This window comes from Phyllostomus hastatus, unplaced genomic scaffold (genome assembly GCF_019186645.2).
Source record: "Phyllostomus hastatus isolate PE091 unplaced genomic scaffold, TTU_PhHast_1.1 phas_scaffold_760, whole genome shotgun sequence".
Classification (NCBI taxonomy): Eukaryota; Metazoa; Chordata; class Mammalia; order Chiroptera; family Phyllostomidae; genus Phyllostomus; species Phyllostomus hastatus.
In genome coordinates, this window is record NW_025334040.1 from 2967930 (window position 1) to 2982720 (window position 14791).

The 14791-nt window shown below is 62.0% G+C and overlaps 1 protein-coding gene across 1 annotated transcript; it reads right to left on the reverse strand.

Moving 5' to 3' along the window:
* Positions 1-79: 79 nt before the first annotated feature.
* Positions 80-9408, reverse strand: CABP7 (calcium binding protein 7). Its single transcript, XM_045826889.1, has 5 exons — positions 8930-9408; positions 1893-2036; positions 1068-1180; positions 606-759; positions 80-360 (listed from the first exon to the last, which is right to left on the reverse strand). The coding sequence occupies exons 1-5, from the start codon at positions 9036-9038 to the stop codon at positions 233-235; spliced, it is 648 nt and encodes a 215-aa protein (XP_045682845.1). The 5' UTR covers positions 9039-9408; the 3' UTR covers positions 80-232.
* Between the last annotated feature and the right edge of the window lie 5383 nt (positions 9409-14791).

Here is a 14791-nt window from a genome sequence, read left to right on the forward strand (position 1 = left end):
GCAGGGTACAGGCGGGGCTGGGAGCCGTCCTCAGAGCCACCATCAGACCCTCCACAGCTGGGCCATGGCTCCATGCAAGGGCGGGTGGGGCGGGGTCACTGAACCTCCAGGCCCCGAAATGCACACAGTGGTGGCGGCCCAGGGTGCAGCTGAAGGAGAGGCCTGCAGGCGGTGGTGGGTGTGGAGGGGGCCCCGCGCATCGTGTGCACCAGAGGAGGTGCCCAGGCGGTGCCTATTTCATGCCGCTGCGCAGCACCTGGTTGGCTGCGATGAGCATGACGCTGATGATGAAGGCGATGGCGAAGGCGCAGATCAGACTCTTGCGCACGCATGTCTGGCGGATCTGCTGGTTGGAGCAGGCTGTGGTTGCCCGCCAGGGAGCACCAGAAAGAGACAGAAGGGGACAGTGGAGCGATGGAGTCAGGAGCTGCCTGCACTCCTGCACATGGGTTTGTCCCGTGGGGCGGACAAGGACACGAGCCTTGGAGGCAGGCGAGGAAGACCGAGCCGCACCCCCCTCCCCCCAGCCATGCATACCCCTGGTTCCACCCCTGCTCAAGCAGTTGGCCTGCCCAGGGGGTAGGTCCCAGGGGTCGGTCACTCACTCTCCACATCCACGGGGCACTCCTCAGCTGTGCCCAGGTGGCTCTCCTCCTCCGTCATGATAATGTTCTCGATGTCCTTCATGGACAGGTGCTCACAGAAGGTGTCGTAGAGCAGCCGCTTCAGCTCATCCACAGTCAGCTTCTGCATGTCACACTTGGGTGGGAGGGGACACAGTGTTCTGGCCACCACTACCCCCACAGTCCCCATCCAGCGCCTGCAGCCATTTGAGCCGGGACGGGCCTCCAGATGCTGCAGGGCTGGAAACCACTCGCTCCACTTGTCGAGTCCTTGCCCAGCTTCTCCCGGGAGCCCGAGACCCTCTCTCTGGGAGACAAGACGTCCAGCGGACAGAGGACTGGAGTGGCCATCCCCCCTTCACAGAGCAGGCCTGGCCACTCACTGGTCCCAGTACAGCCCTCCACAGTGTGCACAGCCCTGGGTCCCCTCCGGCCCTGGCATACCTTCCAGAAGACAGTGTCAAAGTCAGTGCCATGGAACCTCTCTGGGATCCCTGAGGTGGAGAGCTTGGGTCCCAGGAGGGTCACAAACTCCTCAAAGTCCACTTGGCCATCACCTAGAGTAGGCACAGGTCCAATCAGCGGGGTCAGCCTGCAGCTGTCTGACCTCAGGCAGGTCCCCTCCTTTTCTAAGCCTTGTCACTTCTAGGGGCACCTACATTTCAGGGGCTGATGCTAAACCCAAGTGTGATGAGGCTCCACTGACGAGGTGGGGGGTGGAGTGCGGCAGGTGCGCCCTGAGGACGCGGCCTTTCACCCAGAACCCCCACGGCTCCCAGGACCCTGCTGCTGCCCCAGGGTGGGGTGGGGTGGGGCCCACATTCCCCGCCACACAGACAGGACATGGAGCTCAGGAGGGGGGACAACCTGCTCTCTGAGTAAAGAGGAGGCAGGGCACGGGTGTGAGGGAGGGGAACTGTGCATTGCTGGTCCTTATTTCTTCAATAATAAAATGCCAGTTGGCAAACACAACTAAATCATTTTCTATTTTGAATGGTCAGACCTGGGACATTTAGTATATCCTTCTTCCTACTTTCTGTACTTAAATTTTTCTCAGGATACAGACCAGGACGGGCAGAGTCGGACCACTGGGTGTGGCTGGGGCTGTCACACTGGCTTCAACTCTCTAGGTTCTCCAGGCTAGGAGACGGGGTCAGACCTGGCTATAAGCCAGGCTCGGGGATGGCTGGTAGTGGGGAGAGTGGGAGTCCCCAGAGGTTCAGGCCCCATCCCCCCAGGCAAAGGGCGAGGAAATGGGGCAGCACTCACCGTCCATGTCCAGTCGCTGGATGATAACTTCCAGCTCTACTTCGTTGGGCATGTAGCCCAAGGAGCGCATGGCTGTGCCCAGCTCCTGCTTGGAGATGAAGCCATTGCCATCGCGGTCAAAGACTTTGAAGGCCTCTCGGATTTCTGTGGGGGGAGCAGAGCAGGCCAGGACTTCACTCTTGTTCCCTGACACCCTACTTCCCACACCGCCAGGATCCCCAAACCCGCAGCCTGAGCCCAGCGCTGAGAATCCACCAGAGCCTGCGGGTCTGGTCAGAGCATTGGCAGGTGGCCCAGAAGTCCGCAATAGCGCTGCTTCTGGGAGCTCGGGACAGAGCAAGCAGCAGAGGCGTGCCAGGCCCTCAGCAGGGATGCCACCTTCCCCGGGGTCTCCGTCTCGGTGCACCAGGCTCCCACGGCCTCTCCAGGCATACTCACAACGACCCCGTGTGGCAGGAGCCATGGATCCCACTGTGCAGGGGAGGAAGCCAGGCGGCGCCTGCCCGCCCTACACTCCTTCCATCCTCACTCTCCCCTGTCCCCATCCTGCGCTCCTCCCCACCCCCCAGCTCGGTGGCTCAGGCTCAGCTCCTCAACACTGGCCGACACTCTCCTGACAACCACGGAGGCAGCCCAGCAGGGCTGGCAGCTCAGTGCAGACTGCCTTGGGAGCCCAAGGTTTGCAAGGAAAGGGAGGCCGGACAGAAGGGTCCCAGCTGGCCTAGTTCAGCTCAGATGTGGGGGGCCCTCCCTCCACTCAGGTATACATACAGAGGGGGAGACAGGCCCAAAGACCTGGATGACTCAGGTGGGGCAATGCAGTGAGCTGAGAACCTGGGAAGGAGCAACCCCAAGAGTGACCTTGAGCGAGCCTCAGACTTCCCCAAAGTAAAGCGGGTGGTAATGAAGGCAGAGCGACAAGGTTTTACCAAGGATACCCAGGAACCTCTTCTGGCTCTACCCCTGTTTCTCTGCCTGGTGTCCCTTCATTGTTACTCAACCTGACTGGCCCAAAAGAGCATTTTCCTTTGGGGCAGAGCTGATCTCAATCCACTTGTGCCCTCTCTGCTCCAGCACCCCGAGTCTCCTTGCTCATTCGCCTGCCAGTCTCCCGGCCTTCGCTTAAGCTGTTTCCCTGGGTGGGACTTCAGCAGGCAGAGGCCACCTCAGGGGTGTGTGTGTGTGTGTACACGCACAGGCATTTTTGGAGTACAGGCAGATGAGATAACCTTCATGCTGCAGAGCTGGAAAATGAGGCGCAGGGAAGCTAGGTGGACAGTTCAGGGTCAGTGTGGGGTCCGGGCCATTTCTAGTGAGAGCAGGAGTTAGGCTGGCCTGAGCCTGGCCTTAAGGGTCTGTGAGTCCCTGAAACTGATTGTGTAATTCTGCATCTTGGGGCCATTCCCTGATCCTGCTGGCCCCACGATAGCCCAGAGAGGGTGGCCGAGTGCTCCAGGCTACCCAGCAAGATAGCTTGGACAAAGGCCCAGAACTTCATCAGGTTCTTCCCACCTGGTGTCTGCACCCACAGCCTGGAGGTGAGACTAGCTGCAGTGCAGGCCGGGCAGAAACGGAGCCGCAGATCCTCTGACTCTGAACCTTGCCCTTACCTGTCTCAGGCAGGACCTGCCCGTCTGCAGGATGGGAGCTGGGAAGGGAGATCTGTGCAAGGCCCAGGGGTTTCTGTGAAGCCCAGACTCTGGAAACTTTGGGCCAACTTCCACCTAGAGGTTTCCCAAGCCACCGAGGAGTGGTGAGCTCCCCATTCCCAGAGGCATGTGAGCAGAGGCCTCATAGTTATGGAGGCTGCTGAGTGCCTTCCAGTCGCCTGGGAGTCTCTGCTAGAGATGAGTGCGCTGGCCGTGCAACCAGGGACGCTCTCTGTCCCCTCGCCCCCATACACACACTCAGGTCTCTGGCTGGCACAGCTGCCTTCCTGGCCCAGCCACAGGTCCGTCCACCTCGGGTGTCCTGAACTCCAGCTCCAGGAGCCCTTTCAGTTCTGCGGGCACCGGGGCTGCTCCAGCTCCAGGCCTTCAAACAGGCAGCTCCTCTCGCCTGGAATGCTCTTCTCTCGCCATGGCACACGCTGATGCATCCCCGGCTCCCGGCATGGACACATCACCCGCCCCCCCACCCCCACCCCCGGTGCCCTCCCTGCCTCGTGGCTGACTCTGGGCTCCCTCAGATCCCGTTCTTCTCCCACCTTGCACTGACCACATTGTATTTGAACTACTAGTGCCATGAGAGCAGGGACGGAGCATGTTCACCGCTTTGTCCCCATTACGTGGAACAGTGCCTGTCATTCAAGCATAAACATTTGCTGTGTGAATGGTTAACGGATTTGGGGAACCCACCCATCTGAAGCGCACAGAGAGGGGAGCTGAGCAGGAGCTTTTGCAGCTCTTCATGTGTGGCCGTCACTCAGAGATCTCAGGGTGAGATGGCAAAACTCTGAATCCCCGGCGGGGCTGCAGTGGGCACTGGCCCCCTCCCCTGCAATGAACTGGGGTCCGGGTGGTCCCTCCCACCCTGGCAGGGGCCAGGTGTGGCTCCCGGAGCCCAAGGCTGCTTCAGTTGGAGGCCCGGACCCCCTGCCGGGAGCCCCCAGGAAATGCCCTGGGTTGGCAGGAGACTGGTGCTTAGGTGAATCATGGGGTATGTGGGCAGGTGACAGGCCTGGAGTCCGCCCATGGGCCCCACAGCCATTTTTCAGGCAGGACTAACCTCCTAAGACCACTAGATAAATCCAAAAACTGCCTCTTCCACGTCTGTGCATCCCTTCTGCCATCCCTCCCTGGCACACCCAGCTCACACCTCGGGTTGCCTCTCTACCTTTGCCAATGCCAAGGGCCCTGCCCCAGCCCCAGCTGACACCCAGGCCAAGTTCAGGGACCACCTCCTCAGCTAGAGAGTCAGCTCTAAGTCACAGAGACTCGGGTTAAACCCCAGTTCTCCTATGTGCTGGCTGTGTGACCTTGGCTGGTGTTTGCTCACCTGTACGATGGGGCTGCGGGGATGACTAAATATGAAAATCAAGCATGTAAGTGCTTGATGGTGCCGGGCTTGGCTCAGAACAGGCCACTGCAAATCAGAGCGTCAGACAGCAGCGCCGGAAGGAGCAGGAGGACTATGTGAGTTCTGGACACCAGAGCAGCCTTCCTCTTGGCTGGTGCCAGGACTTGGGGGCCTGGGCTTCAAGTCTAGCTCCGTGGCTCAGCAGCTGAATGATCTGGGCAAGACAGTTCCCTCTCTGAGGCTCAAGTGCTTCATCTGTGAAATGGGAGCGTGACTCTTACTCCATTGCGGAGGCCTGGACCTGCTGGGGACTCCCTGAGTGCGGGGGGTGGGGGGGCTGTCACGACTTCCCTGGTGCTGCTGCTGCCATCAGCACGTCCCAGCTGGGTGCATTTCCCCGAAAGCCTCGCTCTGTTCCTGCAGCATGAGGCGGGGGAAGCCTGCTGTGCTCCATCTTGGCATGGGGACTCTTGGCCCGGGAAAGGGCTGGCAGGGCCTCTGGGTTTCCAGGCCCACACTGTCCCCCACCTATGGCCTCCTGCCTGACACCCCTAATCCCCTCCCCTGGGTCGTGAAGCTGTCAGGGCCTGAGTCCTTAACAGGCTCCAAGGGACACAGGCACTCTGTCAGAGAGTTGGAATTGGAGAGGGGTGCGTGGGCTGGAGGTCACTGCGGGGCTGGGACAGTGTCTGTCCTCTGCAGTGACTGGCGCTCTCCGAGATGTTGGCCCCACGCCCCATCACTCCAGCCTCCCTGAGTTCCGGCCCACACAGAGGCAGCTGCTGGGCTTGCCGGAAAAAGGGGCATGAATGGGGCTCCCCTGCCCCCCACTCACCAAATGCCCCTATTTGGCCACTCTCAATGCAGGCTCCACTGTCCCACTGAGGAGGCCGAGTGCCAGGCTCAGAACCCTGTCCTGGTGGCCGCCTGTTTGTTTCCTCCCTCCTCTGGGGCCGGAGAGGATGGGACTGCGGCTTGCAGGTGCCCCGTTCCCACCCTCGGGTGCTCAAGCCCCATGATGCCACTGGGGCCAGGCTCAGTGCTCCTGCAGGTCTGGGGCTCTCTGCTGTGTGTGAATGTTGGGGAGGAGGTACAAGGAGAATCTGGGGGAGCTTCCCACAGGGGGCAGGTGATCCTAGGCCAGCTCTACCTATCCACATCTACCCTGCCGACTGCCATCCATGGCGCCCCAGGCGCGGGGTCCCAGTGCCTCTGCCAGACCTTCAAGGCCCCTTCCACCCAGCCCCTCCCCCCACCTGCCTTTCTGGTTGGGCCCCCTGCAGGCCCTGCAGCCCTGCCTCTCAAGCCTTCGCTGGTCCCTCTACACTCCAGACTCCAATCCCTGCAGGGCCCCCTCCGTGGCCTCCCCTGCTGCCGCATCTGTCCAGCCCCCACTGCCTGTCAGGCCCTGCACTGAGCACTTTCATCACACTGTCGCCAGCTGCCCTGAGGAGGGGTAATGCCAATCCCCTTTCACAGATGGAGACACCAAGGCAAGAGAGGCAAGTGACTGTCTGAGGTCCCTCTGTGAGGCAGGGGTGCAGAGACTCGAACCCAGTGCTGCCTGGAAAGCCCTGATCTTAACCCTGAGCTCTCCGCCTCCCTTTCCGGTCCTCCTCCCCCTTGGACTAACCACCCCCTGGATTTCTGCAGCAGGCACGTACTGTCTGCAGCATTTCATCCCAAGCTGCCAGGCTCCCTCTTCTCGGCACATGTGGCTCCCCCACTGATGGGCATCCTCCCAGGAAAGGGCCTGGGTGTTACCCAGACTGCCCTGGGGCAGAAGCACTAATGGGGCACTGGGGAGGCGGTGAAGCGGCTGGAGGGGGGATCTGTGCCAGGAATGGTCACCCTGTCCACACAGCCCTGGCTTCCCGGGGTCACTGGGGCCTGCAGAAACTTGGTCTCCTAGAAGGAGGGCTTTCGGGACGCCTGCAGCCAAGGCAGGGGTCAGTCGTGGGGGACTTTTTGTCCTCCTCTGTAGATGCCCGTGGGCCAGGAGATGGGCTGGGGCCACCTGGGCAGCTGCTTGCTCCACAGCCCCTGCCTGCTCACACCAAGGAGGGCCTTGCCCTTCAGATGCCCCCTGTGCCAAGCCCCTCTGCTCCCCAGGGCCCAGGAGAAGAGGACGGAGTGGAGCAGGGAGTGCGTTTGGTGTGGCTGGTGGCTGACGCTCCTGGGCTCCTGCCAGCGTGGCCAACGGGCAGCCCAGCCCAACAGGCGGCTGCGGCCTCCCGGCCCCCGCACTGCCTGCCCTGTGCCCCACTCACCCCTGCGTCTTAGACTCCTCTCGGCCTCTCCCCTTCAGGCCTGGGAGACTGGGAGAAGTGGGACCCAGTGAGGTCCAAAGCAGGGCTGCCAGCATCTGGTGGGGGGCTGGGAGCAAGGGGAGGGACTGAGGTGGAAGCGGCCTGGGGTGTGAGGGGACAGTGTTGACCCCTGCCTCAGTGGCCAGGAGGGGGGAGTGGTGAGAGCCTGCAACAGGGGGCACAGGCAGGAGGTTTCGGGTGGCCCAGAGCAGGAGGAGACATTAGGGAAGAGAGCCCAGGCTCCATCCCCTGCCCCCTCGCCCCTCATCATACTCCCTCCTTGTCCCAGGCCCTGGACAAGGCTCTGCTTCATGGACTTTGGCCCAGACAGGGGAGGGATTTGGGTTTTGGGGTTCAAGACCAAAGACCCAAGAGCAGCACCCATCCCTCTGTCCTGCCCACATCGGACACCAGAACCCATTTCGGTGGCTCTCTTGGCCTCTGGGAGCTTTTCGGGGGACTTGGTGAGGAGCAGGTGGCCCGTAGCATGTGGTGCAGTTGGGGGGATGGGAGCTGCCTGTTCGCTCTTGATCTTCCCCTTAAGCCAGGGCTGACTTGCCCGAGACCTGCACGCTCCAGGCCTTGGGGACAAGAGAGGTCCTTTCTCCATGTGATCCAACGTGCTCCCACCATCCCCAACTGCGCTGGTGTCTCCGCTGCAACCCTCCTCCAGACTCTGATAAGCCCCGGGTGGCAGAGACCCTGGACCCAAGTAACTCCGAAAGAGGCCGGGCCTCTGGGTAATCTCAGCCCCTCCCCCAACACCAGACAAGAAGATCCCGGGGGGCCAAGAATCCTATCAGCCTGGAGCCCCCCCCACACACACACACTTCACTCCTTATGGGGCTCCAGGAGGTCTGGGGCCAGGGGAAGCCTGAGTACTTGCCCGCATCCCAGTAGGGGAAGAGCTCCCAGGCCCCAGGGGTCTCGCTGCTCCCCAGAAGCCTCGGTCCGCGGACTACAGCCCCTGCCCTCTGCCCCCAGCTCACCTAGTCCGCTGCCTGAAGTCCCCCATTCATGTCCAGAGGCAGAGGGACTGGGGGTGCCTCTCTGCCTTTCCTTTTCCAGGCTTGGTTATCACGACCAAGCCGCTGAATCTGGCCACTTGTTGTCGCCACCACCTCCCCGACCGCCTTCCCGAGCTCGGGGCTGGGGGTCCCCCGCAGGGCTGTGCGGAAGAAGCTAAGGCCGCAGGAGGGGCTGAGGGGCAGCCCCGCAGTCGGTAAGCAGGGCAGTTGCCCTCTCCCCTTCTCCAGCTGCCCGAGCAGATTGGATTTTAAAAGCTACACGAGTGGAATATCAATGCGAGCGCAGAGCCGCGGGCTGGCGCCGCGGAGGGGATCAGGACGCGGGTGCTCCGGCTGGGCCGGCGCTGGGGCGCAGCTCGGACCCCTACCCCAACCTGTCGCGTTGCCGCACCGCCACCGCGGACTGCACGGCCCCGTGACCCCGATGCGGGACCCAGCAAGTTTCCGCAGCGCTGGGGACCACGCGGGCAGAGGCTGGGCCGCCCCTTCGCCTTGGCGACCCTCACCGCGGCGCCCAGGGGTACGAGCTGGTCCGGCCTCCATGCGCAGCTGCTCGCTGGAGCGCTCACCTGGCAGCAGGCACCTGCGGACCGCCCCGCGCCCCCCTGCGCCCCTAGCCCGCGCTTCACCTGGGCGCACAGGTAGGAGGGCCAGCTGGCAGGGGTCCCGGTGGGGTACTTACCCTCCAGCTCATCTTCGGGGATGTCCACCGGGCGCTGCTCCGACAGCAGGTTGGGCACGGTGTAGATGCCCCGGTACATCAACGCCGCCGTCACCGGGTGGAACGGCATTTTGGAGGCTCCGCGCCCGCCCGCCCGCCGCAAACTTTGAGGTCGGGGCTCATGGGCCGGCGGCGGCCCGGGGGGCGGCTGGAGCGGGCAGGGCGCGCAGCTGTGAAGGGCGGCCCGGCGGCGACAGCAGCGACGAGGCGAGGTGCCACCCGTCCGGGGGCCTAGCGCCCCCGCGCTCCAAGCCACCGGTCCATGCCGCCCCCTCCCTCGTAGGGCTCCGGGCCGGGGCCCCTCAGGGGTGGTGGGGGCGGCGCCGCTCCGGCCTCTCTGCTCCGGCTGCCCAGCGCTGCGCCCGCCGCGCCGGCTCCTCGGTGCCCCGCGCGCTGCGCGCTGCTCGCCACCAGCTCGTCCGCTGGCCCGCGCGGCCGCCCAGCCCGCCGCTCCGGCTCTCGCCTCCTCCCCGGCTCGCTCGTTCGCTCGCTCTGTGCCGGGCTGGCTGCGCTCCCGCCTCCCCCGCCCGCCGCCTGTCCGCCCGCCCCCTCCGCGCTCCCCGCCCGCCCCTTCCCGCCGCCGGCCCCTGGGGGGCCGCCCCAAGCCCGCTGGGGGTTCCTGCTCCCCTTACCTCGGTTGCCCCTCTCTCCCCGGGGAGGATCACTCGCCCCCCACCGCAGCCACCAGGACCGCGATGAGGTGAGGCCCTTTCTCCCTGCCCCTTGGCCCGCCCCTACACCCCTCGAACTGAGAGCAGGGACGGGAGGACCAGAGACTTGGCAACGAGGTTAGGTCGGTCCCAGGCGTCTGGTCCTCGAGGAGAGTTATACGATGTTGGTGCCAGGAGAGGCTCGAAGGTGGGGAAACTGAGGCCGAGAGAGAAGGGCATTTACCAAGGTCATGAAGCAGGGGCGGCAGGCAGGAGCCGGTCAGGGTCTGGGGCAGGCGCCCCTGCCCTGTGGCTGAGACCTTCCCGCTCGCAGTACAGAGCCTCAGTCCTTGCTCCTTCCCAAGCCCCTGCCCCTTCGCCTGAGGAGGGGGAGCCAGGGTCTGTCTCATGGCCAGGGGGCATCCAGGGGCAGAGAAGTAGGTGGCTGGGTGTCTGTGGGGACTGGTGAGAGGGCCTGTGTGTCAGTTCACACGGCCGCAGGTAGACCTAATGCGTGTGCAGGGCTCACCCAGGCCCCAGAGCACGCGTGCACATCGGGGTGAGGAGGCAGGTGTTCATGGGACACAGCATGCGTGTGCATATATCTGTTATCCACGAGGGTGTGTACAAGTGTGCAAGTCCACGTGTAGATGGACGTGGGTTAGGGGTGTTTGGACACCTGTATGTGACAAGGCTGTGAGCTGGCAGGGGAGGGGAGGGGAGGGGAGAGCAGGAGCTGGTTAGCAGAAGCCTGGGCAGGTGGGGGGCAGGGTGCAGACCTAGGGCTGGGTGTGGCATGGGCATGCGCGCACAGATGTGAGTGCATGTTTATGGGGGAGGGGATGACCCTCTGGCCTTGCCATGGCCCCAGCTGTGGGCCCTGTTCCCAGAAGACCCATCAGAACCACCTCCCTGCCCTCTTTGGTCCAATCAGCCCGTGGCCCCAGCGGGAAAGCAGATTGCCACAGCCCTGCCTGATCTGCCCTTCCCAAGCTGATTACATTTTCCTGCGTGTTTCTGCTTTTGTTGCTGATTAATCACAGCCTTGTCTTGGGGCCTGGGGAGAGGGGGCTCAGAGAGGGATGCCAGCTCTGCTGAGCTGGGCTGGGCTGGGCCGGGCCTGGGCCCCAGCACTCTCTGGCACAGCTCTGGAGGGGGCTCCCAACAGCACCTGGAACCCGCAGAGGAGTCAGGAGGGACCCCAGCTATTTGCCTCCCCAGTCGGGTGCACATCAGGACTGTGCCTGGGGCTCCGAGAGGCCCCAGGAGAGCTCTCCTCGTCCACCTGTCCCGCTGTTGGACAGGCCACCACTGGAGCTGACTGCTCTGAGCTCCCTCGGGTCCTCTGCTGGAGCAGAGGAGTGAAGCTGTGAGAATTTAGAACTCGAGCCAGGTACACCTGAGGCTCCTGCATCTACCACCTCTTTGCTATGGGAACTAAGTCACCTCCCTTAACCTCCTGGGGCCTCGGTTTCCCCCTGGTGAAGGGGAGGGAGGAATGCCACCTCCCAGGCTGTGGTGAGCATGGAGCGATGGGACAGATGAGAGGTGCCTGGAGGTGCCTCCCTATACCTCTTGGGAATTTCCTATTAGCATGAGAACCCCCCTGAGAAATATGAATTAATAATAATTATAGCTGCCACGTATTGATTGAGAGCGTGAGCTGCAGTAGCTCGCTCCTGTGGCATTCACAGAGTGGCCAGGCTACAGCAGCCCAGGCCAGCCATTTCGAAATCCCGCACTGAGGGAGGGTGGGCTGCAGCCTGTGAGGGGCTAGTGGGCCACACAGCTCCTGGGGACCCCCTGAGAGGCTGCCGCAGAGCACATTAGTACTCTACTTGCTTGACGGAGGAGTACCTCCTGCTGTGTCCCCTGCGGCTCCCAGCCTTGCTGCCAAGGTGGAGAATTTCAAAGGATGGTGAAGAAACAGTTCCTGAGATGAATCGAATAAAAATCAGGTGGGTGGGCCTACTTCACGTGGCTGGCCCTGCGGGCCTGACACGGGCCTCCTCCAGGCCTCAGCCTCTGCCTATAGCCCAGGGGCTGGGCTGTCTGCCTTGTGACCAGGCTGCTCTCTGGAGCGGGCTCCACCAGGCCCAAGGGACAGGACTCGATGGGGATTATAGTCCCAGGGCTCTAGTGCACCCCACTGCCTGGCACATCCCTGAAACCCCAGCCTCTGGTGACTCAGTCCAGTCTCTGTCCTCTCCCCTGGTGCAAAGCCAAAGCCCACAGAGCTGGCCGTGGGCCCATGGGTCTTTCATCTGCCACCAGCTACACCTGCTCCCCCTTCTGCTGTGGATACATGAGCTACACCTGGCTGTGCAGGTGACCTGCTAAGTCTCCTGAACCTCTGAAGGTAGTTTAGCCTTGCCCCCATTCATGCATGGGGGCACAGAAGGGACCAGGCTGAGTCATGCAGCTGTATGGGGAGAGCTGGGGGTTCAAGCGCAAGGTGGGAGCAGGGTGGGGCCAGGGCCCAGGCTCTGAGCCATGCTGGTCTCTCCCTGCCCTCTCAGGCTCAGAGGAATGCTGCCCCCTCTGGAACCCATTGTCAGCCTCTTCTACTTCTGTGCACCTGGGTGCCAGGTCTTTTGAGCAAGCCAGGCTGGGAGTCAGGGGATGAGGAGGAGCTGCTCCCACCTGAGACTCACACAGCAAGTGCCAGAGGGCTGGACACATGGCTGGGGGCAGCAGAGAATGGGACGGGGGGTGGTTTTTACAGAGGGAGGACATGAAGACAGGGCTTGAAAACTCTCTGACATGGTGTGGAAGAGGCAGTGTCACAAGCAGCAAGAGCTCTGCATGGAGAACCCAGAGTTGCCATGTGACCTGGGGTGTCTACACTCACCTTTCTGAGGCTCAGCTTACCTGTTAATAGGAACACACCTAACCCTCGGCATGAACACTTAGATCCCACACCTGAGTGCTCAGTGCATGGAAACGGTGGTTCTTACTGTGGGTCAAGGGCACTCCAGGAGGAGGAGCCAAGTGGGCAGAAGCTCAGAAGGTGAGGACCACCTCAGCTCTGGAGGACAGGGTCTAGGTTGCATCCACAGATCCTGTACCTGGCACAAGGCTGGGCTGGGCTCAGGAAGGGAGCCGGGGCTGCATGAACATCTTAATGAATGAGTGAGAGAATGAATGAATGAGTGAATGAATGAGCGATCGCCCACCAGCCCTTTGGCACTGCAGGCCCATCCTCTTCTCTGCACATCGCTGGGGAGCAGATGGCGTGATTGCAGGGTGTGATTTATGTCTGTCGCTCCCCCATCTGGGGAAGGTACTGCTGCCATCACACTGCACTCCCCGGGGTGTCACCAGGACACTTGTGAGGCCCTCCCTAGAAGGGTCTCCACAGACCTCACCCACTAGTACCTGGGTCAGAGTGCTGGAGACACCAGGAGAGGTAACCCACCTGTGACTCTGAGAGAATCCACCAAGTGGCAGGGAGGCAGGGAGAAAGAAGTGGGTACCACTCTGTCCAGAGGCTGGATCCCTCCCCCCCCCCCCCAGAGACAGGAGCCCTCTCCTGTCAAAACCAACACGCTCCCCACTCTCCCTGGTCAGGGGAGTGCTCCTCTGAGGCCAACATTCGCTCACGACTGCTGTTCAGCACCAGGGAGAGCTCCTGGCAGAGCCCAGGGCCCTGCAGAGTAGGGTGAATTTACCAGGGACACAGAGCCTGATAAGGCAATAAACGAACCCATTGTCCAGACGAGGAAATCAAAGTGGAGGGAGGGCAAGCACCAAGCTTAGGGTCATGTCAGGACTGCTGACTGCAGCCCTGCTTGAACTGGGGGGCTGCTGGGGGTGGCAGGAGGTAAATGGGGTGGGGGAGGGGTGTCCAGGGAGGGCAGAGGTTCTGGCCTCTGCTCCTTGGCTAGGGAACAATATTGTTCCGAGAGCCCGCTGGGGACAGTGTCTGGAGGTGAATAAAATATTCATTGGCTGGGCAAACTCACACAGTCACTTGATGAATAATGGAATTTATAGACTTGCAGAGGCAGACCTAGCTGAAAGGGGGTGTAGCCCCGACTCCTGAGGCCTCTGTCTGCTCTGATCTCGTCCTGCCCTGGGCACCCCTCCTGGGCCTTTAGATGCCCAGCTCCTGCAGGTGACAAGGGAAGACAGGACAGAGCAGGTGACAGAGTCTATGAGAAGGAAATGGGATGAAGGGGACAGGTCCTTGAATTTGTTGCTCTTTGAGAAGCAACTTGGCAGTAGAGAAAGGGCACTGGACTTGGAGTCCATTGTGGCTGGGATGAACGCTGTCTTCTATTACCAGCTGTGTGCTCTGCGTGTGGCTCTGTCCTGCCTCAGGCTCCTCCCCTGTAAAATGGGGCTGATGCTGCCACCACACAGCTAGGGTTGCTGCGAGGATCTGATGAGATGATGGAGGTGACAGTGCCTGGTGCCACTGTCCCAGGCACGCACAGTGCTCAGACCTGTTGCTGCGGCTGGACCTTCAGGTCCTCCCTTCTGGGCCCCCGGGCTCCCCTGAGCCAGGGAGTGGTCTACAAGGCAGAGGGAGGCATGGCTGTGGGAGCAGAGAAGCTTCTGGCTCTCAGGGCAGGGTCTGTGAATAAATGCAACAAACTGGTGGAGGGTGAGAGGGAGACAGGCATTCACCCAGGACCCCCACTGCACAGTCTGCTTCCTCTGGGCTGGGCTGGGGCCTGGGTAGGGCACTTTTAAAAAGTCCTCTAGGAGCTTTTAAGGTGCGGCCAGGGTTAGAACTCCTGCTCCAGAGGCAGAAGGCCTGATGGAGGAAACTGAGCCTTGCCAGGGCAAAAGGATTTGAGGCATATCCCACCCAGATGGTGACAGAAGTCCCTGTCTCTGGTCCCCTCTGGGCCCCAATCTTCCCCTCTGGGAAGTGGAGCCTACCCCTGGGGCATGGCCAGGCTGCTGGTTGGGATGGGAAATCACAGGTACTGAGGGCCCAGCCCCTGCTCCAGGCCCACTTCCTGAGTGACAGCTGTGACAGCTGGCAGGAGACAGGCACAAGGCAGCTACTAATTGCTCTGGGCTCCCAGATCCCTGACTCAGTCTGTTGCCTTCAACGAGATGCTCCACCATCCTGCCTGGGGCGGCTGCTCCCCCAGAGGAGGTCCATCTCTGCAGGCCCACGGTGGCAGTGAGTGGGTGGGGGGGCAGGTTACCCCTTCCT